The 27,008-nt window shown below is 29.8% G+C and overlaps 3 protein-coding genes and 1 non-coding gene across 4 annotated transcripts; 3 read left to right on the plus strand and 1 right to left on the minus strand.

The window, feature by feature from the left end:
• The first annotated feature begins 719 nt into the window (after positions 1–719).
• On the plus strand, positions 720–793 carry TRNAI-AAU (transfer RNA isoleucine (anticodon AAU)). Its single transcript has one exon. It is a non-coding gene; the product is annotated as a tRNA-Ile (tRNA).
• An 11,181-nt stretch (positions 794–11,974) lies between these two features.
• Positions 11,975–13,592, plus strand: LOC102588029 (protein BIG GRAIN 1-like E). Its single transcript, XM_006348602.2, has one exon. The coding sequence runs from the start codon at positions 12,271–12,273 to the stop codon at positions 13,222–13,224; it is 954 nt and encodes a 317-aa protein (XP_006348664.1). The 5' UTR covers positions 11,975–12,270; the 3' UTR covers positions 13,225–13,592.
• Positions 13,593–18,220: 4,628 nt separating this feature from the next.
• LOC102588358 (squamosa promoter-binding-like protein 6) lies at positions 18,221–23,082 on the plus strand. Its single transcript, XM_006348603.2, has 6 exons — positions 18,221–18,358; positions 18,883–19,803; positions 20,552–20,655; positions 21,334–22,086; positions 22,357–22,405; positions 22,686–23,082. Exons 2-4 carry the CDS (start codon positions 18,965–18,967, stop codon positions 22,065–22,067), a joined length of 1,677 nt encoding a protein of 558 aa, XP_006348665.1. The 5' UTR covers positions 18,221–18,358; positions 18,883–18,964; the 3' UTR covers positions 22,068–22,086; positions 22,357–22,405; positions 22,686–23,082.
• A 1,346-nt stretch (positions 23,083–24,428) lies between these two features.
• LOC102588691 (protein CRABS CLAW) lies at positions 24,429–26,905 on the minus strand. Its single transcript, XM_006348604.2, has 7 exons — positions 26,834–26,905; positions 25,898–26,026; positions 25,548–25,647; positions 25,410–25,458; positions 25,045–25,120; positions 24,690–24,746; positions 24,429–24,583 (listed from the first exon to the last, which is right to left on the minus strand). Exons 1-7 carry the CDS (start codon positions 26,900–26,902, stop codon positions 24,578–24,580), a joined length of 486 nt encoding a protein of 161 aa, XP_006348666.1. The 5' UTR covers positions 26,903–26,905; the 3' UTR covers positions 24,429–24,577.
• Between the last annotated feature and the right edge of the window lie 103 nt (positions 26,906–27,008).

The raw sequence follows: 27,008 nt of genomic DNA on the forward strand, positions 1-27,008 counted from the left end.
ATTCAAACCCTACAAAGTAAAATTCTTGCAAACCAAATATTTCGATTTTAGGGTATATACAAATGTTATATATAATTTATACGATATGTTAAAAGATACAAGTTTTAAACGTATTTCTTTCTTTATTAATTATTGTGTCCAATCAAACGACGTCTCCAAAAAAAAAAAAAGAGTATGCAATAGTTTACAAGAAGTCAAAAACCAAAAAAAAAAATGATTAAAGAAGGGTCCACAATATAATTATACAAATCGTTTTCTTATTGGCAAAATCCCTTTGGCTCCTTCCATTTTATTTCATGTCAACAAACACAGAAATGATGTCTTCATTATTTTATGGAGGTGGTCATCACATACATGTATGAACTAATATTTATTTTGCGAGTTTCACATTTTAATTATCGATTATTTTTTTTACTTAATTACTCATCTACATATGTATCTATTTGAAATATCATTATTTATGTATTAAGATATACATAGTTAAATAGATGATGATACTTGATTAGATAGAAAACGAAAATAGCTGAGTTTAGTCAGTTTTCAAGTGTTTTTTAATATATAAATGATGATAATTCAAGTAGAAAAAGAGACTGATAGTTAAGATGCATAAAACTCATGAAAAGATAATAATTAAATATGTTTATGATCATTAAATATATGTCATTTGCCTTTTATTAATCTTTGATGCTATTGTCAACATTTAGCAAAAGTGATCGATTGGCCCATTAGCTCAGTTGGTTAGAGCGTCGTGCTAATAACGCGAAGGTCGCAGGTTCGAGACCTGCATGGGCCATCATTTTTAACAATACCTTTTTCTAGTACGAGAGGATCGGGAAAGATATGTCTCATTATTTTTAATGACAACATTTTTTAGTATGATAGAACCGGGAAAGATATGCCTCATTATTTTAAAAATTATTCTTTTTTAAATACGAGATGATCGGAAAAGACATGCCTTTAGTGTACCAGTTATCGTGCCTAGAACTTTTGATGTATTTCTTGATGTTTAATTAGGCCCAAAACAAAGTCTTGCACCAAAATTGAAGCGTTTATTCTGCTGGGCTCTCAGCCCATTGAAGTACACAACCTTAGTTACTTGTTTTTGTGATATTTTTACTGATATGACTTATCAAGATTGATTTCAGATATTTTCTTAATTATGTTATCGATTTGACAAGACCTAATTTCAGACACTCTTTATTGAACTTGTAATCTTAGCAAAGCTTCAAATATATTACGGTTTGTCAAGACCAACTTCAAATATAATATTTTTTTACTAAAGTTACGACCTTGACAAAGTCAAACTTCTGACATTTTCACATAATGAAATCGGGACATTTATTTAGCTAAGCTTCATGAATTTTCGCGTGAAGTTCATATGAACAAAGTTTTAACCAGAGTCATCAACTTGTTCTTCGAATTTCAACAACCAAACACACAATTCATTATCCAAATCTATCTCGAATAAGCTTAAACTTGAAACATAAGCTACATATATCACACACGTATAATATTGTATATCAAATTTTAAGCATTGTCACCAAAAATATATAAAATGTATATCAGATGTATAATGTTGCATATCGAACTTTTGAACACTACTAAAAAAAAAAAATAGTAATTTAAAGTATGCAACTAAAAACATAAAAAAAAATTGACTATATAAATACAATATAGTGTCATGAGTTGTACTTTATCCCTTTTTTATCAAGTCCTTTTCCCCTTTTATGCAACAAAAAAAATGTATATATACCACACCCAAAACTAACTATTAAAAAGATAAACTCATAACCAAACTTTTATCAATTAATTCTTTATTATGGACATCTCAAAAAAGCCATTTTAGTTTATCATTTGGCATATATATAATAAAATAAAATGAAATACCAATTATTATTAGTGGTTGATAAGTTTGTGGTTGAAAAACATGTTTGATTTTATCTTATTAGTTGTCAATAATGTTAGATGCTGTTCCAATTTAATAATTAGACAGTGTAAAAATAGTAATAAAGGCAGACATAAAATCATAAAACAGTATTTGTGACCATATATTGTCTATAAAAATAACAAGAAAAATCCAATCCTATATTGTCATATTAATTGATTGACAAGTTTTTTTTTTCTTTTTTCTTTCTAAATACATTGATTCTTCCAAAGATGAGGGACAAACAACACATTCTTTTTATCCAGATAAGGTAGGATTTGATTTCTTTGTGGTCTTTTTTCTTATCAAGAATTTATATTGAATTGGTTGAATCATCTTATCTAATAAATAGTTTAAATTATTACAGATTAGACCATTAAATTATTACGCTTTCTTTACAGGATGGATGCTTTAAAATCAATTTATTGAATGTTATCTTTTGATCACTTTTTTTTTCAATAAAATGATTGGTTAGGACTTCGAGGTACGATATGTGTTGTTTTCCTTTATATAGACTTTGGTTGAAAAACATTTTGTTTAGGTTTCAAATATAATAGATACATATACGGGTGTACCTTATTGAATTGTATGACTCATCTCTTTGATTTAGCATCGAATTAAATTATATGAATCGTTTTATTTAAAATTTAAGTTGTAGAATAACTTTAATAATTTTGATTTAATTGTATAAGTCTGACCATAGTGGCTTTATTTTAAACATTGTATTTATCTTTTAAAAAAAATTATTACGTATAAATTGTTGATTTAGAACATAATTATTCAAAAGAATATCAAAATTCACAAGGGATAATACATAAACAACCACTCAAACTTGCACTCAGATGCTTAGTTGACAAATGAGATCTCCAACTTTCAGTATGCACATTTTGACACTTCAACTCGTCTTACTATGTCAAATGAACACTCCAACTTACAAAATGATCATCTAGAGGCACCTTCAAAATTTATGTGTCACGACATCGTCGACGGATTTCCACAAGACACATTGGGCACGAGTTGAAATGTTTAGTTGTCAGTTATTACTTGTCAGTTGAGACTAAATTAATAAGGTGTCTAGATATGCACTCTCAAAACTGTAATGCTTAACAATGAAAGAAGGAAATTCAGTTAGAGCGAGAGTTGCTCTCTTGAAAAATCTGTGCTTACACAATTACCATTCGTGTTGTGCTTTCGATCCGGATTTGCAATGCTACTTTCCATTCTACTTAATTATGTTAAAACCAAATTAAAATATATATTTATATATTATACATGTTCATTAGTTTCAAATCCTAATTTTACCGGCTTTATTTATAGTTTTAAACTAATAAATAAGGAGACAACTATTTTCCAACAAAATACATGTAAGTGGATATTATAACGCCACGTGTGAAAAGTAAGTTGGTAGTCTTTTCAAATAATAAAATCGTATAACAAGTACCTTTTTTTCTATTTCACTTTTAATTGCTTTGAAGTTGCGCTCCTGCGTATTATCCCCACTTGTTGAGTTATTTGGGAGTTCGAAACCTAAATGACATGAAAAAAAAATCAAATGAATCGAAATAATGAAAAAAATAAAAAAAATCACCCAAATTACCTATAGCGTAATTTTTAATGTGTTATAAATGACATAGTTAACGATACATGTGCAATGGTTATTAGATAGTCGAATTATGTTTTGGGTTGCTTGGTCGAAATACAAGCTTAATCGTTACCCCCCCCCCCCAAAGTATTATTGTTTAACGAATTTTATATATAAATCTCATTGTTAATTCATATTAAGGTATTCCCTGATAGATCATGCATGCATGTATCAAAATCATGTTTCGTAAGTGTTTTCAAAAAGAGTTTCAAGTGGAAATATATATAAGAAAAAAAAAAGAGCAGATTAAGTCCGTGACAAATTATTATCATTTTGTGAGTATCGTATTTAAATGAAGATTTTGATTATCTAATCCGTCGGTTGATATTTACCTCATTTTGATTCATCAAACTAATTGATCCATTTAAAAAATGGATTGATTTGAGCAAAATATGTACCCAAATATTATATCTGTGAGAAACCTGTTCAAATAAATTGTTTAGCTTATCTTGACTCAGATTATCTCAATCCAAGTAATATTTACGAATTAATGACCCACCTTTATTAACACCTTCAATCCATTTCAACCTTCAAAACTCGCTTATTTGACATCTCTATTGCAATATATGTATATATATATATATATATATATATATTATTTGTGCAATTTAAAAGATTTTAGGACTAACAAATAGTTTTGGGCTTAGTTTTCCTTTAAGACGTTCATGTCCAGTTTGGTCTCATCATTGGGCCCTTTGGTGGGCTTCTAAACAACCAACTACACTAATTCTGATAAGTAACAAGTAAGTTCAATCAATCAATCAAGGACAGTACTAGGACAACAAGTGTGATCGAATTCGCGATATAAATGTTATTTTAGTTATATAAATAAATAAAAATAGATTAAAAATAGGTTTTTGCAAGTTTATGTTTTCTATTTAAATGATAAGTTTGCATATGAAATCATTTTTGCTCGAATTCACTATAATATATTTGTATCATATAATAATTGAATAATTTATTTAGAGAGAATATTTCATATTAAATCCGCACACATTTTCCACAATATAGTCAAGTACATTAATGGTACTTTGCATCTATGTTGATTGAGAGGTTTTCCTTTTATAATCATGGAGTTCAGATTAATTTGTACTTACTTTTACTGCAAGTATCTGTTTACCTCTCGCCAACACATATATAACGGAAAAGTACTAATCACCTTTTGCTGTTTTTTCTTTCTGATGGATTTTGAATAAGAGACCTCGTGATTTTCAAACACTCATGGACTATATTAGATCACACCCTTGAATGTTGTTGGCTTAGAGTTTTGAATTCACCTAGTCTGAATAGATACAAGAGAGTCTCGGTGTCGGTGAAACTCGAGATCTTATAAAATGTAGTATTATTAAAATCTTAATGAAACTCGAAATCTTATAAAATGTAATATTATTAAAATCTTATGGTATGTGATTCCTCCTTCTTTGCCTTTGCCCTTTGGTCCATAGAACATGATCTATAACATTTTAAACATGGATAAGTAGTCCCACGAACACCATAACTCATGGACCAAATAACAAAAGAAATTTTTGCAAGTTTATTTTCTCTATTTAAATGGTAACTTTGCATATGAAATCATTTTTGCTCGAATTCACTATAATATATTTGTATCATATAATAATTGAATAATTTATTTAGAGAGAATATTTCATATTAAATCCGCACACATTTTCCACAATATAGTCAAGTACATTAATGGTACTTTGCATCTATGTTGATTGAGAGGTTTTCCTTTTATAATCATGGAGTTCAGATTAATTTGTACTTACTTTTACTGCAAGTATCTGTTTACCTCTCGCCAACACATATATAACGGAAAAGTACTAATCACCTTTTGCTGTTTTTTCTTTCTGATGGATTTTGAATAAGAGACCTCGTGATTTTCAAACACTCATGGACTATATTAGATCACACCCTTGAATGTTGTTGGCTTAGAGTTTTGAATTCACCTAGTCTGAATAGATACAAGAGAGTCTCGGTGTCGGTGAAACTCGAGATCTTATAAAATGTAGTATTATTAAAATCTTATGGTATGTGATTCCTCCTTCTTTGCCTTTGCCCTTTGGTCCATAGAACATGATCTATAACATTTTAAACATGGATAAGTAGTCCCACGAACACCATAACTCATGGACCAAATAACAAAAGAAATTTTTGCAAGTTTATTTTCTCTATTTAAATGGTAACTTTGCATATGAAATCATTTTTGCTCGAATTCACTATAATATATTTGTATCATATAATAATTGAATAATTTATTTAGAGAGAATATTTCATATTAAATCCGCACACATTTTCCACAATATAGTCAAGTACATTAATGGTACTTTGCATCTATGTTGATTGAGAGGTTTTCCTTTTATAATCATGGAGTTCAGATTAATTTGTACTTACTTTTACTGCAAGTATCTGTTTACCTCTCGCCAACACATATATAACGGAAAAGTACTAATCACCTTTTGCTGTTTTTTCTTTCTGATGGATTTTGAATAAGAGACCTCGTGATTTTCAAACACTCATGGACTATATTAGATCACACCCTTGAATGTTGTTGGCTTAGAGTTTTGAATTCACCTAGTCTGAATAGATACAAGAGAGTCTCGGTGTCGGTGAAACTCGAGATCTTATAAAATGTAGTATTATTAAAATCTTATGGTATGTGATTCCTCCTTCTTTGCCTTTGCCCTTTGGTCCATAGAACATGATCTATAACATTTTAAACATGGATAAGTAGTCCCACGAACACCATAACTCATGGACCAAATAACAAAAGAAATTTTTGCAAGTTTATTTTCTCTATTTAAATGGTAACTTTGCATATGAAATCATTTTTGCTCGAATTCACTATAATATATTTGTATCATATAATAATTGAATAATTTATTTAGAGAGAATATTTCATATTAAATCCGCACACATTTTCCACAATATAGTCAAGTACATTAATGGTACTTTGCATCTATGTTGATTGAGAGGTTTTCCTTTTATAATCATGGAGTTCAGATTAATTTGTTCTTACTTTTACTGCAAGTATCTGTTTACCTCTCGCCAACACATATATAACGGAAAAGTACTAATCACCTTTTGCTGTTTTTTCTTTCTGATGGATTTTGAATAAGAGACCTCGTGATTTTCAAACACTCATGGACTATATTAGATCACACCCTTGAATGTTGTTGGCTTAGAGTTTTGAATTCACCTAGTCTGAATAGATACAAGAGAGTCTCGGTGTCGGTGAAACTCGAGATCTTATAAAATGTAGTATTATTAAAATCTTATGGTATGTGATTCCTCCTTCTTTGCCTTTGCCCTTTGGTCCATAGAACATGATCTATAACATTTTAAACATGGATAAGTAGTCCCACGAACACCATAACTCATGGACCAAATAACAAAAGAAATTTTTGCAAGTTTATTTTCTCTATTTAAATGGTAACTTTGCATATGAAATCATTTTTGCTCGAATTCACTATAATATATTTGTATCATATAATAATTGAATAATTTATTTAGAGAGAATATTTCATATTAAATCCGCACACATTTTCCACAATATAGTCAAGTACATTAATGGTACTTTGCATCTATGTTGATTGAGAGGTTTTCCTTTTATAATCATGGAGTTCAGATTAATTTGTACTTACTTTTACTGCAAGTATCTGTTTACCTCTCGCCAACACATATATAACGGAAAAGTACTAATCACCTTTTGCTGTTTTTTCTTTCTGATGGATTTTGAATAAGAGACCTCGTGATTTTCAAACACTCATGGACTATATTAGATCACACCCTTGAATGTTGTTGGCTTAGAGTTTTGAATTCACCTAGTCTGAATAGATACAAGAGAGTCTCGGTGTCGGTGAAACTCGAGATCTTATAAAATGTAGTATTATTAAAATCTTATGGTATGTGATTCCTCCTTCTTTGCCGTTGGTCCATAGAACATGATCTATAACATTTTAAACATGGATAAGTAGTCCCACAAACACCATAACTCATGGACCAATCTTGATTCCTCCATTGTGTGGAATTATTATTAATGAAAAGTCCATATGATCTAAAAAAAACTAAGGGAACAGATGGGGACTTTTAGGAGAACAATAACCATGGAATTTAACTTTATATATAAGTGGTGTAAACTAAAAGAAAGCTACACTAACATGTCTCCTTTTTTGTATTTTGATTCATTAGAATCTAAGTAACATACAAAAGGGAGGGAGGCAAAAGTGGGACCCTTATTGACACATGTCGAATTGTCATTGGTTTTGAAAAAACATGGTTAGGACCAATTGGGCCAAAGAAATAGTGCCCACACAAGTTGAATCATAGCCTATTGGACCTTCCTCTTTGTGGGCTTTAATGACACTTAGATATGAAACAATTCTATCACTTAATTAATACTTTTGATCATCCTTACCCATGAAATAGCTAACATCCTCATTCCTTATTATCCACATGCATCATAGAGTCTTATAGATAATAATAATAATAATAATAAAAAAAGTGATATGTTATCGATAAGAACCTAGGATCTATCAGAAATAGTTTATCTGCCTCACAAAGATAAGAGTAAGGCCTACATACGTTCTACTCTTCATACTTCATTTGTGGAATCACATTGAATATGTTATTGTTGTTGTTTGTTATCAATAAGGATACATAAGGTAAATAATAATCCAATACCATTGCATAAATCAAGAACAAGGTAAAAGAGGAGATAATATGATTCATGCTTAATATGAAATCTAATAAATAAGAAGTCCAAGCCACATCTACTAGCTAATTTTATAAAATCCAATAGCTTAAAATATGTATATTCTTTCAAATAAGTTCTTTTTAGATTTTATTTTTCCTAATAGGGTTTTATTGATGTGCACTCATATTAAATCTTTCACCAAGTTATGAAAAAAAAACACGAAAATTTGATTAAATATAGGAGGATAATAACAAAACCATGCTATCCAATCAAATGGATATAGCTAGAATCACCAAATAAAGTCAATATTTTGGACCAACAAATATAGAAAAAAAAAGTGGAGTTGTCAAAAATAGAATCGTATATATACTACTACAAAACAAGAATTAGCGACAGACAAAATTTCATAACTAAATATTAAAAAATTCATGTTAATCCCATTTAGCAATGGATTATCGACGAATTATAAGAAAATTTTATTAGGTAGGAACCCAAAAAATTCCGTAGCTAATTCCATATTTTTTGATCGCGATGTTGATTAACATATCAAAGAAAATAACAAAAAGATTGGGATGTGGATAGTGACACTGCAAAGTCACTTGCTGAAAGCTCAATGCAATTAGTTAGATAAAGATGAAAATGCCAGGAAATTTTGGAAGTGAATGTTCAAAAATAAATTCTATATATTGACATATATTATAAATTAAATTATATATTTTTGTGACTTTTATACATGCTAAAAGTTGACAATACAATGATCTGTAAGAAAGATGTCATGATCACATCTAAAATTAACTAAGTAGATGTTATTATCTTTGGTCCCAAATATTATTTGTCTTTGTCAAATTAAATTTGCAGTAAATATAATAAGATGTTTTAGGGAAAAAAAGTACTTTTTTAAAAAATAAATCCATTATTCTTCCAATTAGTGATACCTTAATTAAATAAGATTTTTATGTTGAAATAAAAGATAATTTAGACAAATATTCTTACAAATTAAGACAATCAAAATAGTTTATAAACATTTATTTATTTATAGTACCAAAAGTGTTTATAAAACAAAATCAACTAAAACTCATAAGTTGGTCGCCTCTAACTTATGATTTTAATTACAACGGGTAAGTATTTCTAGTTTGATCATACATTTTACAATTATACCCCTACTATATTTTGAGTCATCACCAAAATACTACTACTATTTATAACATAACTTTAAAAGAGAAATAAAAAATAATTTAGATTAGTAATCGTCTAAGACAAATAATATAGATTGTAAATTTGTTTTTTATTTTTCACATATCCACGTTGGTATTAATATTTATATGAGATGAATGGTGACATTATTGGAGTTTAATAAAAACTTATTTGCCCAATGCAAATCATGTATGATAAATATATTTGGACCATCACATCTTTAATGGACTTTAATAATAAGACGTACGTGTGTTGAGTTGTGAAAATAAAATTGGATGCTTTAATCCAACATATAATAATGTGGCCAACACTAAATTAAAGTATGGGACCTCCACCCTCTATAAATGCCCTAATTAAGATATTTCTTGAGTAATTAGAAAGAAGACAAAAAACGACTTATTAAATAATTGAAAATTTTAAGCTATCAAAATTCGAATATAATAAAATATTACATTTTTTGTATTATTTTTGAATAATGAATGAATACTTTGGTGTTTGTGTATATATAATAATAGGATTTCTATTGTCTTAAAGCGTACAAATTAAAGAATTTTAGTTTCGATTGTTATACTAAAAGAATGCAACGAACAACTAATTTTGTCGTTAAATTACAAAGATTGGTTGTTAATTTTATATGACAATTTGTAAAACTATTTTGTTAGACACAAGCTATTTAACGATAATTTTCATAATGTTTTTTTTTTAATCTATTTTTGTGTGTCTCTCGGACATGACATTTTATGGTATTTATGTGCACCTATCATACGTAGAACTAGAAATTCATGAGCAAATTCTAGTTTTTCAAATATTTATTTCTATCTACTAAAAATTATTTTTTAAAAATAATCAAAAAGGGATTAAAAAAAAAGTTATTTTGAAAAGTGGTGAATCTTGGATGATTTTTACTTTTTTTGGGTGGGTCAAATTAGAGAACCCCACAATAATTAAGAAAGCTAATCTCCCAAAAATGCATGCTTAATTAGGACTTTATCTTCTTCAAACAAATGTCAATCAATAAGACAAGACTTTGCCTAATTATTGAAGTTAATTAATCTCATATATCCACTAATTTGGCAACTTTTTACCAAATAACCCTTGAATAGTGTATTTCTACTATGGTGCATATTATACAACAACAGAAATAATAACACATTCAGAAATTTTTTACAAATTATGAAATATGAGAAAAGTAGAGCATACATAATTTAATCCTTATATATTAGATAAAGAAAGAATATTTTCGATAAACGCTCGATGATATTGAGCTATATTTTGTCAGGCCACAATCACTTCAATCTGAACCTATCATGGTTTTTTTCAGCTTTCATAAACTCCTTTTTCTTCTCTATCAAAGATTGGAGGACACAATATATAAAGTTGTCAGAAATAGTATGTCTCATGCTAGTAGTAATATTATTCTTGGGTTATTCCTTTTTTTTTTTCTAAGAATAAAAATCATCAAAAATAAATCCTAAGTATCTTTAAAGAAAGAGTAATATATATAGGTGTCTTTTCCATCCTTTTTTTTTTATATAAATAACAATAGTGTTCAGGTTAAATTTGTGCGCACTTCAAGGGGTTCAGATAAACTCCTTTAACAGAAAATATAATTATATTATATATATAAGATTATAATGATTTTTCATGAATTTATTTTTTTATATTTTGAATCATCTCGACTCGGTCTAATGAGTATATGCATAGGGTAACTTTTATCCATCAAAATGTTAGTAAATGGAAGAATTAGTACTTTAGCTTTTTTTTTTTTTGTCTTTGTTGAGAAAAAAAACTATATTTGATTCTTCTTCAATTCCCTTTTCCTTTTCTTGTGACATGAATGTTGAAACATGAATTATAGGAATTTATCTTTTTTCATCTTTATTTGGGTTTTTTTGGTGGGGGTCTAGGGAAGAAAAAAAATCATGGTACACACACCCTTTATTAACACTAGTTGAAAGCAAATATCCCACTAAAAAAAGGCTTATCAGAATCCAAGAATACACATTTCCATGCCCCCCATGATGCTTACAAAAATTTATGGATGTCAAAGCATAAGAAGGATAAAAAAAAAGCTTATATTATATATTTTTTCGGTGTTCCTGATACTCACTTTGAAGTCTGATTTTAAAAAAAGAATATTATACCTTTATCGAGTTAAGTCATATGCATTGACGATATAAAATATCTATACAATTAATTTATTATCAACAAATTAATTATTATAGGTGAATTTCTAAAAATAATAATATTAACTATAACATAATAAAATGACAACTAATGTTATCATTAATTACTATGATAATATAAAATATTTAAATATTTATGTGTATAACTTAAATCCTACCGTCAAACCTCAATGCATTACTATATAAAAAAAGAGTTCAAAAATACTCATATTATATATATCGTCAGCATAAGAAAATTTTACATTATCTATATATCTATCAAAAAATACTTTTTTATGTTCAAGGTTACAAGTCACAACATATAAGGAGACTTACATATATATATTATTTTGGTAATGTTAAATTCTTTATGCTAAGTATGTATAATTGTATATTAGTTAGACTCTATAAAAACTCACCTTAGCAACCATAACTCCAAATAATTTCTAAAGAAAACCCCTCCCTCGTGTCCCTTTCTATAATAACCCTAAAACACCTCATGTTTTCTCTTCACAACCACACAAATTGATCTCTCATTTCTACATCCTTCATATATACATTTTTTTCTACTTTAAATACATTTAACTCTCAAAATCTTTCATATCTTCATCTTGATTTTCTTTTGATATACACCTTTATTTTAGTACTCATCATGTCCATTACTAATGAAAAAATGTCCAAGAAAATTATCCAATGTAGGAATAATTCAGGAGAGATTGATGTTTTCGAGGCTGCAAATTATTTCTCTACAACACATGAAGATTATTACAACAACAATCAAAATTTTCACAACAACAAGCAAAATTTGAGAGGTGGAAGAATGAGTTTTGATATGCCTATAATGAGAAATTCTTCATCACTTCTTGTTCCTTCACAAACAACAACTTATAATCAACATCATCATCAAAAATCAATTATGATCAAACAAAAAGATCAAAAGAAGTATAAACAACCAAGTTCACCAGGAGGAAGACTTGCTAGTTTCTTGAATTCACTCTTCAATCAAACATCATCAAAGAAAAAGAAATCATTGAAAGATATTCAAGAAGATGATCAAAGCCCAAGTGGAAGAAGGAAAAGAAGAAGTAGTATTAGTCACTTTAGCTTTAGAAGCTCAAGTAATATTAATACTACTACTAATACTATTAATAGTACTACTAATACTACTAATAGTACAAGTAGTGATTCAAAATCATCATCAAATAGTGGATTTAGAACTCCACCTCCTTATGCACCTACTCCAACAAAATCCTATAAAGATTTCAAAAGCTTTGCATATGGTGATCAACATCACAAGAAAATCAATATCACTAGTGATTATTCTTGGTTGGATGAGAAGTTGAGCAAGAATAATGGAGTTTATAATAAGAATAATACAAACAATGGATTGTTATTAACATCATCAGACAAAAACAAGACATATAACAAAGTTGTTGATGATATTGTTGATGATGTTGATGATGGAGATAGTGATTCAAGTTCTGATTTGTTTGATTTGCCAAATATTGACTTGGATTACTATTCATCAAGTGGTTTGCCAGTTTATGAGACTACACATATGGATAACATCAAAAGGGGTGCACCAATTTCAAGTTGCGCAATCTGAAAGGGGAGTCTTGATGCAACAACAAAAAGTTAGGTCATAAAATCAAGATGCGTATAATAGTTTGAATGTGGTGATCCGGACCGGCTAAATCAAATCATTGTGCATAGCAGAAGCTTAGTGCATCATATTTGTTTTTTTTTTTTTTACAAAATACTCATATTGAGTTTTATGTTTTTTTTTTTTTTTGTGGTTGATGTTTAGAGCCATGAAAAAGAAAGTCTTGATTTTCTTGTCAGGATATGGCCATAGATTTGCCTTTTTCTTTTTTAATTTGTGATTCTTTAGAAGTTTTTATAAAGCTTTTTACTGTGTGTACAGTTTGAAATGTCTTCTTTGCCTTGACTTTTAGTGCTATGGGAGTGTAAGCACATCATGTGTCCACCACTATAACAACTTTGATATAATTATGCATGATTATTATTATGGATTTTTTACAATATCTCATGATGAAAAAACCAACCATAGTCATTATAACATATATCCCTATTAATTATCTTTTGACTTTAGTGATAAGCATTAACAGATAAGATTTAATTCAAATTATGAAAACTTGGTAGAGTTAGTTGTTTATAATGATTAAGTTACCAACTATATGACATTGTTGATGTGTCAACCACAATCATCACATATCTCGAACGTGTAATCACGCAAGTAAAGTCTAAAAAGAGTGGTGTGTAGGCAAATCTTACTCTTACTTTATGAAGATAAAAGAATTGTTTCTGATATACCTGACCTAGACTCAAGTAAAACAACATTATTAATTTGTCATTTCATTATATTCTATTCGATGCTCGTTTAAGTATAATTAGAGTTTTGCATTTGAAATTTTGAATATATTCCCCCTCCCTTTTTTGAACACTCTTCTCCCTTCCACACGAAAATCAGTGGTGAAACTAGATTTTTAATTTTTATCGAGGGAACTTTAAAGAAATATGAAATATTTTTCATATATATAATATATATTTCTCAATGTAGGGAATTTAATTAAACCCCTTTCAATAAATTTGATTAGTTGATTTTCTAACCATGGACACTAAGGTACACGTACACTTGGCTGTTTTTATTTTCTTAAAAAAGAAAAAAAAAAGATAAAGGGAATGTGTACGGACAAAAGAATGTACCTAGAGCTCTATATATAATATAATATAAAATAATAGAGTAAATAAGATCACTTCTAGGGTTATAATTAATTAATTAGATCTTTGTTATAATTAATGACACACCACTTTGTCTAATCAAAGACACAAAGCACTATAAAATCATGCAAATCTATTCCATAATCCAAGTTAAAGGAACTACATATTAATAAAGACAAAGAATCTAGGCCCAACCTTGATTTATTTATGCATAAAATAAAAATGACCAAGAATTAAAGCATGATATACATAATCAAAGAAGAGAGACAATTAAACAAAATATCAAAGGGAAAGGCAATTTATGTTTTTGTGATTATTCTAAAGGTCAAAAGGGGTCCAAAAAACTAATGACTAATTAAAGAAGAATGGACAAATTTAAAGGTAAAGGACTAGGTTTTGATAATTATTAGCAATAATCATCTTGAACAAATTTTATAATATACAACTCACAAATGTGTTATGTGTGGACAGGAGTGATAAAATCAGTTCATAAAATTATGATTCGCTCAGTTTGTTTAGGTTTGAGCGGGTTAATGACCTGATTTTTAGCCTATTTAAGTCCAACTCGTTAACTTTTGGACAGACTAAGATTCACTTATTTATTATCTCAATTAGTCCATTTTAACAAAAGCTATAATTAGATTGTAATAAAATAAAAATATAAAGAAAATGAACTAAAAGCAAGCAGGATAATTAGAAATATGAGACTTGAGAGCATGGAAAATTTGGACCAATATATATACACCAAAGTAATTATTCAAATAAGCATTTGTTGTCCCAAAAAAATGCCACCAAGTAATAAATGAGTCAAGACTTATATCATTTTTTTTATTTACTTTAAAAATTATAATGAAAAATCGGCTTGGGTACATTATTGTACTATATTTTAGGATATAATTTAACTTTATTTTGAAATAGAAATATAAATTGTTTTATCGTTGCACCGACTCGTGAAAAAGAGATGAGATTATTGAGCTTTTAGATAAAGAAGTAGACGTTGAACTTAATTCAATTACAGAAGATAGCTTATGAGGTAAATATTACACAAAAGTATGTAAAACAAAAAAAAACAATTTTTTACATCTTAATTGGTGTGGGACTCAACACACCTACACGGTTCCTCATTTATTAATATTGTCCAAAAATATATTTTAAAAAGGTCAAATAATTCACATTCTTATCGACGTGAGAGTCAACACCCTTCTCACTTTGTTAAGAATAAGGTCGATGTTTATGTAAATAAATTTTACACAATTGATTACGCAAAATTATCCATCATGAACAAGTTGATTGCACATGTAAATTATATTTTATCGCCCCCTCCCCAATTCACTCCTCATTCTCTTTGAAATAAATAAAGCTCGTTATGGGCCATGTCTTTCCATGTTATATTATGTTCCCTCCACGAGAAAGACGCACAAAAGAGGTATCCACTATCCCCTACCCCAACCCAAAAAAACAGAAGATGAAATTGGAAATGGGCTAAAACAAGAATGGACTTATTTACTAAGCCCAGTGGATCAATGCAAGCCCAAATGAAAGAGTTGCCCAAAATGTGTGTCCAATCTCTATCCGGTAAGCCCAACAAGAAGCCCAAAAATGTGTAAGTGTATTAATTTTTTTTAAAAATGACTTATTTACTAAATACAAGAAAAGAATAATATTTGTGATAAATAAGTCGTCATAAATTCGAGTTATAAATTTTCCTGAATTTAGCACAAATATCAATAACACTAAATTAATTTGTGATGTATATTACTACAAGAAAGTTCATTCACGATAAAGAATTTGTTGTAAAATCGCCCTGAATTCATAAAAAATGATGAATTCTATCATAATATTATCACAAACTCGTCATACTTTTATAAATCAATGTGTTTGTCATAAATATTCCATCAAAAGATTATATTTTTCTCGTAATAAGTCTAACAGTAGAACCTACCACCAAAACAACTTCTATTTCCATTTTTTTCTTCCTCCCTTTGGGTTCAAATCTTTCTGGAAATGGAATCGCCTTTACTAGGGAGCATTTTACCTTCAATATAGGACTTCGTGGCATGAATCTGAATTTAGTCAAGTTCCAACGTGAGCATCAAACTAACCAAAAAAAAACAATCATTTTGGGACAGGTGGATGGACAATCATTTTTATACAATAAATAAAGGATGAATATTCTTCAACCACTTCCTGTTTATGCTAAAAGAAGAAAAATCATAAAGTTTCCTAAACCAAACCCAAGAATATGTGTCCAATTTATTTATTTATTGTTTCTCTAGAAATATCATCAACAGTCTTTCTTCTTCAAGTAATTAACTTGAATTCCTAACCACAGATGAAATTAAAACTACTACCCTATTCATAGAAAGTGAAATATTGTAACATAGAAAAAGAAAATTAGTGCATATACAAGTCCATTTGACCTGCCCACTTTGATGTATAATTAGGGTCCTACTAAATACCATTAAGAATTATGATGTGATCCGAGAAAATCGAATTCAGAATTTAAAATTTATAAACTTTTAATATATATGTAGAATTTGGGTATAGTCTACTGCTTCCTGTGAGTTGAGGAAATGTTTTTTTTTATGTCCATGTAAAAATTGAATAGAAGAAAATGACTTTTTTGAATATTTTATTCGTAAAAATGAATCTTGTATATGTAAAAATAAAAATATTTTGTTAAAGGAACATAAAATAACAAATTTGTAAATGTAGGTTCTCTTCTAGATTCGTCATTAGAAATGAATATCATCTCTCTATCTCTAACCTGAGATTTCTAGTTCTAGGAATGGATCTAAAAGAGAATCTACGGATTCACAAGAACCTAATTGGCATGTATCCAAATCCTATTTGTATAATACGCAGTTCATTAAAAATCTAAAATATTTATTCGTGAATTCAATTATTATTTTGTATATCAACTTGTTGTTGATATAAGAACCTACAAACAATTAATTTTGAATTCACATCTATCAGATTCGAGCTCTGAAACATGAGAATAATTTATAAAAATAATCTTGAATTTAGATGATCTTGAAAGACTATGACTTCTCTATGACAAAGCAGGCTGTCAAAAGTTCAAAATTACTATTTTCAAGACTATTGTGTGTAATTTTTTTGAGAATATTTCTTCTTTGATAAACCTTATTTAGTTAAACTTTAACGAAGAGAGTGAGAAATCAAAAGAAAAGGTCTTTATCAAATATAATATTAATAGGACCAAAGTATGAGAGTGCCACATAATTGAGGGGTTGGGTGTCAAAGACAACAGTAGAGGTCAATTATCATAAAATTTCAACACTCTAGTGATTAGACACACCTAACTACCTACATTTAGTAATAAATTATTTTTATCCCATTTTTTGCTCTTGATAATTAAATCTTCAAAATCACCTAAAATGGAAACAAATGCTTTTGGATTTGATTTTAAAATATTAAAGAAATGTTCTCTCACACATGCTCAGAAGCACCCAGAAAAAGTTGTAAAACACCTTGAAGTTGCTTTTTTCTTTCCTTTTCTTTTACAAAAATAAAATAAAATAAGACGATACTTAATTTTCTGTAAATAAGGACTATAACTTTGAGAATAAATATATAAATATTTTAACTTGATTTCAACTAATAACCATATATTTTATCTCATTTCCATTATATTGTATAAACATCTGATGTTGATTTAACACATAAATTTCGTAGGTGTCTTAATATCATTTTGTAAGTTGAACGGTTCAAATGACACGATAGAAATGAATTGAGGTATCTAGACGCGTATAATCAAAAGTAGAATTGGAAGGCTCATCGATTTGAGATCAAATTTGAGTGTCTGTTTATATATTATTAATAATTTTACTAAAAAAATCAATTTGTTGGAAGTGGAAATTATGTTGACTTAAATGTATTTGGTTTACCAGTGCTTCTCTTCTCTCCAAGAATAAAAGTGGCAAAGCACCATTGCACCTGTTCTAAGTTCTTTCTAACTTTTTAGACTCTTCTTCTTGGTAAGTTTGATATAAAGTTTCAATCTTTTTCATCAAATATGATTAATTTTTCTACTTTTTGTATTTCCCTTGTGATTTTCTCAATTGGGTATTTCTTGTTTCTTGTTTGATACAGTAAGATTAAAGTTATGATTTTTTTTGTGCTTGTTTCTTGATTTGTAAAGCCTGATAGTTGTCATCTGGGGGATCTTGATTTTGTCTTAAGTATACTTTTTACTAATTTTGGTTTAATGTTTTGGTTCTATATAATAGCACTGTTCCCTTCTCTTTGGGGGAATTTGTTTAGCTTGTGTTGTAGAGTTAATGGTCAAAAATACACCTAAAGTATCGCGATTTTTTGAGTTTTGATACATGAATTAGATAAATAGTTGGTGATAGTTCAGGTATGAAACTCGAAAAATCAGGATACTTGTGTGTTTTTGACCATTCAGTCTGTATGTGAGGTCTGATTTAATCTGAATTCCAAGATTGGAACTTTAATTCATACTGATGTATGTCTGTCAATTTATTTTTTGCATATTCAGAATTTCAGTTGGATTTGGCTAGTGGTGAAGAATTCATTATAAATTTGCACTTGTTATAGTTTTGAGAAGCTTTTGTTTCTGGATGGAACCTTTGAGCTATGCTTTGGAAGGGAGAGGCCTTATTTTTCCTGATAATGTTGAATTGTCGGTCGACACGGTTTCGAGAAGTAGAAGTATTGTAAAGGAATGGAATTTGAACCCTTTTTGTGATGTTGATAAAAGCATTTGTGGTTTTAGTCAAGAAGTAACTGAAAGCACAGAGTTCCTGGGATCAGGTATTGCTGATATTTTGAAGAAATCAGCAGCCAGTAACCCCTGTCCCGGGGTTTTAAGTGGTGAAATGAGTGATGGTTGTGGTAAAATGCTATCGTCAACTTCTATGTTTAATACATTTGAACCGATTCCTGGAGAAGTTGGACTTGGTGCCATGTTTAACCAGAGGGCTACTAAATCTAACAATCCAATGTCATCATTGATTGATTTGAAATTGGAGGAGTTGACTGATCATGGAGAATTAAGGACTAGTCAATCTTCGAAAGAAAGTTCGATACTTTCTTCTCCAGAATCTTCATTGGCAGCTGGAAAAGCCCAAACAAAGAGATTGCATTCTCAGTTTTCTATCACTCAGGTTCGTGGTCAGAAGGAGGTGGAGTCGACAACTGTTTATAGGGAAATTAAGAGTAATCAGTCTTTAAAGAGAAATTCGGCTTTGTCTTCAGTCAATTCGTCACTGCAGGGAAAAAGACTACGTACTACGAATTTTCATTCCGAGATTCCTGTCTGCCAGGTTCATGGTTGTAACAAGGACCTGAGCTCCTCAAAAGACTATCACAAGAGACACAAAGTATGCAATGAACACTCAAAAACTGCTATAGTCATAGTTAATGGGATTGAGCAAAGGTTTTGTCAGCAGTGTAGCAGGTATGGTTCTAGCTCATCGCTGCTCCTTTTGTCATGTAATAAAATTCTTAGATTGCACTGAATGTGTGTGTGTGTGTGTGTTTGTGTATTAAACAAATGTAGAAATATTGTTGACGTGTTGCATTTGATCTAGGAAAACCAGCTGTTGTATTGAATTCATTTGCTTGACTAGGCTAACAAAACTAAACCAAATGACAAATCATGTGGATGTAATGTCGAAAAGAAGATAAAGTTTTAGCATACGCTCTTAAAGAACTTATTTTGACATGAATGTGGAAGCTACTATTAGCTCCTCCTAGTTTCTACTTAATATATTTAATGTATGCCTTACTGTTTCTGTTAACTTCAGTTTGGACGATCCATCAAAACTTTTAGAAAGTTAAATAGATATAGAAATTACAATCTTTCCTTTGTAGAGTAACTTAATCATGACCTGCTAATTGGCCATCCTCCGGAATTCATTCTTATGTAATCATGTTTAAAGTAGAGAGCTGTTCGCGGTGTTAACAAAAAGAGACCAGCATAGCACTCAGTTATTGTGCTGGTGTGAGGTAGCGGGTAAATAGTGGAATAGTTGAGGTGCATGCAAGTTGGCCTGGACATCACAATAGAAAAAAAAAAAAAGTGACCAGATGTTTACTGATTTTTATGCATTTGGTCTGAATGTCATAATTTAGTAGTAACAATTTCGCATGAATGTCTTGGCTGCTAGTCCTGCATAGAATTGCAGTAACCTTTTAAAATGCAGGTTTCACTTGCTAGCAGAATTTGATGAAGGTAAACGCAGCTGTCGCAAACGTCTTGCAGGCCATAATGAGCGGCGGAGAAAGCCTCAATTTGATACTCACTGGGGTAAACCTTTTCTCCCTCCGCTAATTATCCTGCATTTGCTGATTATGTTAAAGAGAGTTCTATGCTTGATTTGTCTTCTAGTTCTCATTAAATCAAGGTATAATCAACTTTGTATGACCTAAGAGTTTCATCCTCCGTACTTCAAGTTTCTTCCTTTTTCCTCTCAATTAGAAAACGTACCGCTGTTATTTTCCCAACTCTATTTTCATGTGAGGACAAGAAAGAACTTTCTACTCTTAATCTGATTTGCTTATCGTGAGCGTGTTCTGAAGTTCGTTGGTGCTAATTATCCTACTCCCTTCGTTTCAATTTGTTTGTCTTGCTTTCCTTTTTAGTCCGTTTAAAAAAGAATGCTTCTTTACTTTTTTGGTAACTCTTTAATTTTAACTTTTCACATGACATGTTTAAGACCACAAGCTTCAAAAGCTTGTTTATTTTCTTAAACTTCGTGCTAACTGCCAAGTCAAAACCAGGCAAATAAATTGAAACGGAGGGAGTATTTACTTAATCATATCTAGTTAAATATAGTTTCTGTATCAAGTTTTTCAGTTTTTCATTTGGTAAGCATATCCGTAACTGATTATAATCATTCTGTTTGCTAGTGGCACTCTCATGTTTGTTCTGCTTTGTGGATAAATTGTTAGCAGTTTTACCGACTACGAATTTATGCAAATGCAGGTTCAAGATTTTTGGATATGACTTCCCAAAGGAGAGTACCATTTCTTTTCCCCGAAATATTTCCCGGTAGCTTCTTTTATCAAGAAAATTATGAAGATAATAACAACAACAAGCACCTTAAATTAGAACATAAGCCATTCGGCATCTCTCAATTGGCTATGTCAGTAAAAAATGAGCAATTCCCGGCGAAAAGCATCCAGCATCATTACGGAGTGAAAAAACAAGATCCGTCCAAAGTTCTCTCTGGTGGGGAAACATTGTCTGTTCAAGAATTTTCCGAAGGGCAAAACTCCTCTTGTGCTCTCTCTCTTCTGTCAGCCCACTCACAAAACCTTCTACACAATTCAACGGACGTTTCACCAACTCTACGTTGGACGGTTGAACCAAACCATCATGTCTACATTAAAGGAGATCATCATAATCTTGAGAAATCTCCCAGAGTTAGTGTTGCAAATAGATTGACACCAATTGAGTTATATTCATTTGACGTAGCCGAGCAAGATGCGGTCGTTCAAGTTCCTGATAGTGATGCTGTTTCATTTGGAATTCAGAGAGATCACGGCCATGATCAAAGATCAAACTCTATAAATTCCAGGAACTGCCTTTCTCCGGAATTTGGGCCTACCATGGATTTAGTGCAGTTGTCTTCGCACCTACAAAGGGTCGAGCAGCAGAAAAATTCCGTCCAAGTGAAGCAGGAAAATGATATCTTTTGTTCCTTTACTTCCACTTGAGGCTAATAAGAGCTACAAGGTCTGTAAACATGTTCATTTGATATATAATGCTTCTTTTCGTTTCTATCAGGAACTCAAAATGTCAATACATGTAAATCCACTCTTGTAGTTCATGTCGTATGTTAAATCAAGAACTAGTTTTTCTGAGTTCAATAGACAAAATACATTCCCTCATGTATATACACCTGATATCTTACTAGACAAAGTTAACACATTTGAATAATGTGCCATGTCACTTATACATGTTTGGGCGATAAATCGAGATAATCTTATTTACTACTACTTGCAGGTTTTCATTTCTAGTAACTAGTGAAGATTAAGGATCATTATGAGCCTTGGTGAGTGTGTCTATTTTGCGCCATGATTTCTTTTTTCGAACCATGTAAATTACAGTGTGCTGATCCACTATAGTGGTGTACAAGGCTACTAATGTGACATTGCAGTATTCATATCTTTCATCCCCTCCCCCTTCTTGAAAAGAGAGAAAACCCAAAAGCAAAAAAGCAAAAGCTTTTAGGAATAGGAACTCCTTGTCTGCAATATATATATATATCATATAAGATGTTGTTGTTATTATTCGTGTGTGACCTTTTCTTGGTTTTTTCATCCTCATTGCAGTCTGAAGGGTCAACATCCGAAATGAAGAATTGGAAGATTAAACTAATTCACAAGTGGCCTTTCCAACAAGTCAAAAGGCAAAGGCAGATTAATAAATGATTGATATCAGTACATCTTTTGTAAGTGTCAGCCATAGCTTTTCTATTGCTTTCACATCAATTGTTTTGTTTCAATATATCCATTTCGTCGAAACAGTGCTCTTATTATTTTAACAGTTAGTGTTGTCTTTAAGGAATCTTGCATCATATACTGATGTTTAAGAAGAAAATAGTATCAGAAATATAACATTTCTTGTGTGTAATCTTATGTATATCATCTCTTTTGTGTTAGATGGGACTGTAACAACCCCTTTAGTTTATGAAAACAACTGTAATTTCCTTTGTCGTGACTCGTGACATCTATAAATCTTCAGTTTTCCGTCAGCAATTGTTGTTATACATCTATAACTGGTAAAGTTGTTGTCAAGCCTCTTGTAAAAATGTAGGGTAAGACTGCATATAATAGACAGTCCTTATGGTCTGGACCTTTGCGTATCGGTGATGCAAATTCCGTCTCCTCATTGTGAAAAGCATAGAATCTTACTATTTGTAGCAAAAATATCGTATATATATTTTTGATGGCTTTAGTCTACTTTCCAATTCAACACTTTTGCTGCCATACATTTGTGACTTCTGCTGCAGAAAAGTTATGCTCCATGCATGTGTTTACACGTGTACATACACGCGAAAAAGAAAAAAAAAAGAACCTTTCGATCGAGAAGCTATATTGGCATGTCTTTTCGAGTTGTAGGCGTGCAGAATTGTATATGGAATCAATCATGAAGTACATTTTTTTGTGATTTTTTTAGGTGAATTTGACTTGGTTGGTTAGTTTTTCAATTCATTATAGTGTTATTTTATGCATTAGATTAGTGTTTTTTTGTTGTTGTGGTCCTTGATAGAGAAGGAAGTAAAGAAGAAGAAGAAGTGGTCCCTTATTTATTGTTATTGCAACATTCTATTTGGTTGGAAAAATTAGACATGTTGTTCCCATCATGTAGTATCATTCTAGTAAGTTGTGAAAAAATTGTTCAAAATATGCAAGTGGATGTGTGTGTGTGGTGGGGTGGGGGTGGGGGGTGTGATTAATTGAATTCTTTTGAATAAACTATGATGAAAATTGGAGCATTGAGCTTTTGTGTGTGGTAATTCCCTTTTCACGCGCATCATGTCATGTCAGCAAAAAGTGTTAATTTCGTATGTTTTTTTGGAGCAGTGTAAGTGTTAGATCGAAACAAGTTCAAGTTATAGTATCAAAGTAAAAGAAGCGGAGAAATTTAGAGGGTTGTTGATGTATTTAGCGTTTTAATACTTACTATATGTTGTTTCATTTGCTTTGTATGTCTTGTTATTTTGTTGTCGTTATTTTCCTTCCCACGTTGCTTTGATTATGCTTTTTTTTTTTGAGTTGACCTAAAAGAAATAACTTCTCTACCCCACAAAGATACGAGTAAAGGTAAGTGTACATCCGATCTTTTTCAAATTCCACTTGTGAAATTATATCGAATTTATGTTGTTGATGATGATGTATTTAGCCTTCTTCTTTTTTGTTTGTTTATTACCCATATATAAGGGTAAAAGAGGGATTGAGCACTGGGCATATAAAGTTGTAATATTAACTTAAATTTTAAATTTGAGGAAGATGTTAAATAAGCACTAAATATAATAATATAGCATAGGATAGACTTTTTTTTTAAAACTAAAGTTTTAAAATAGCAAATTAGATAAAGACCAACACAAACTATAGGACAAGTCCACCAAACTTAACCATCCTACATGTTTTCTCACAAGTAATAGGATAACATCATTAATATTACATATAATATAGTCCCAATATTTGCTTCAATTCAACATCTAAACCTACAAAAAAAATAAAAAATCATTAGATGTATATATATATCTATGTATATTACAAAAAAAATAAAACTTACTAATTTTGTTATAATAATGAAAAAAAGAATCTTACATTGTTGGTATTTCCAGACAAGGATCCATTTGGTGGATTAGGAATGTACCTAGCCCACTATAACAACCAAAAAAAAAAAAATTGTTACAAATAAAATAAAACTAAAAAAAGATAAAGCTTATTAATTAGCTTTTACGTTATCAATTTAACATGTTATAGTAGATTACTTATATTAGTATCGATCTAGTATTTACTTAAATTCGCATATCATGGACAGTTACATATCATCACCAAATAATTTCATCATTATTTAATCCGTTATAATTCCAATATAACTTGTTCACAGATCAAACAACCCCTAAAAGAATTTAATATTATTTTTAAGATTAAGATTAGTGAAATTAATTAAACTCACATTTTTAGCAGCTGCACTGAAAGCTTCTCTATGTGGTATCTCTGGATTTTCAGCTTTGATACGTTGTATCTCCTCCCTTTTTATCAAAATAAAAAACATATAATAAGAAATAAACAAATAATATATAGTACTTCATCTGTTTTAATTTATGTAATATAGTATGATTGACACATAGTAAAAAACAAATGAGTCATCTTTAATTTTATAATTTTAAACATGTCATAACATTTTTTAAATTTCTCATATAATGAAGGTTTAATTCAAAATTATATAATTTTCAAATATAGAAATACATGCATGGCTATTTTTTAAACGGATTAATAAAAGATCAGTATCACATAAATTGAAATGAAGAGAATATTTACTTCATGAATCGATTGTAGGCAGATGGAAGCCTGTGTTTCTTCTCAGGAGCTTCAACAAAGTTATAAAAAAAATTAAATACCATTAACTTAATTAAAAAAATTAATGTTTTTTTTATATAAAAAAAAAATCATAGATACGTTTTACAACAAAAGGTGCCTTTGGAGATAAAGGTTCACTAGAAGTTGATGAGGCAGATGATGAAGCTTGCCCCTTATTTATGAATTCACTACAATAACCCTGTTGATTAAAACAAAAAATATATAAATTAAATACCCAAAAAATGTATAAAATTAATGAAACTTCTCAAACTTAAAGAAAAAAAATGAGTCGTGAAAACAGTCATTAATATTTGTAGTATAGAGATGTAAGTTATCTACATCACACGCCTCTTAGGGGTGGAACTAGCTAGATCTTCTCCGAACCTTATTGATGTGAACTATATGTTTTGTGCATCGAACTCTTTTTTTCGTTATAATAAAATTATTACCTGAAGATTGGGTTGATGATCAAAGCATTGGCCTTGAATTGGAGGTCTAGTACTTAAAAATGAAAGATTGCTACAATGGCCACACTTCACTGTTACAGTATCCATTAGCCTCTTGTATGGAATTCCAACCTAAAAAAATAAAAAAAAATAAAAAAATTGTAAAAAGTTGTAGTGATAAAAGTGATTCATAAATCAGAATTTGTCTCAAAATCATATTAATTATAATCGGGATAAATAATTCCACTTTCTATATATAACAACATATTCAGTATAATCTCATAAATAAAGTGTAAAAAAGGTCGTATGCAAATCCTACCCCTATCTTTATAGAGTAGAGAAGATATTTTCAATAAACTTTCATCTCTATAACAAAATCGAAGCATGATTGCAAAAATATATAATATGACAATAAAATAGCAACAAATTAGCAAATATAATGAAGCGCGCATACTAGTAAATAATTCTATAATTTTGGAATAAAACTTATTTTGATTTTAGCTAATATACCAATCAACCTAGCATATGAAAAATTTAATTAATCTGAAATTTTATATTGAAATAACTCACTTAATCCTTCCGACATTAAAACGATCCCTCTAATTATTTAAAAAGTGCACGTGTTGTAGCATGTGATTTGACAAAATAAAAGAATTTAATTTCTTTATACTTGCTAAGTAGTCATTTAAATAAAAGGAAACAATCATAGTATACAGCTTTATTTTGACCTTCCTATTTTTAACTCCATCAAGAAATTAAACTATATTATAAAATCACACATCACATAAATGATTGATGGAAACTTGTAAATCAAGAAAGATATAGATTGATAGAGACAGAAAAAAAAACATGTATATAGCAAAATCAATTATATTAATTTAAGCATTAATTTGCATGAAAAAATAAGAAATTAAAATAAAGGAAATTCAATTAAATTACCGCTAAAACAGTGTTGCAAAAATTGCAACGAACGTAGCAAAGATGTTCAGAAGTTTGAACACAATCCATGGAGTTTTTTTTTCAGATGGAGAAAAGAATTTTTTTTTTTTTTTGTTTAAAGGACAAAATATATTTATGGTTTGGGGGGGGGGGGGGGGGGGGATTGCTAAGGAAA

This window comes from Solanum tuberosum, unplaced genomic scaffold (genome assembly GCF_000226075.1).
Source record: "Solanum tuberosum cultivar DM 1-3 516 R44 unplaced genomic scaffold, SolTub_3.0 scf00103, whole genome shotgun sequence".
Taxonomy (NCBI): Eukaryota; Viridiplantae; Streptophyta; class Magnoliopsida; order Solanales; family Solanaceae; genus Solanum; species Solanum tuberosum.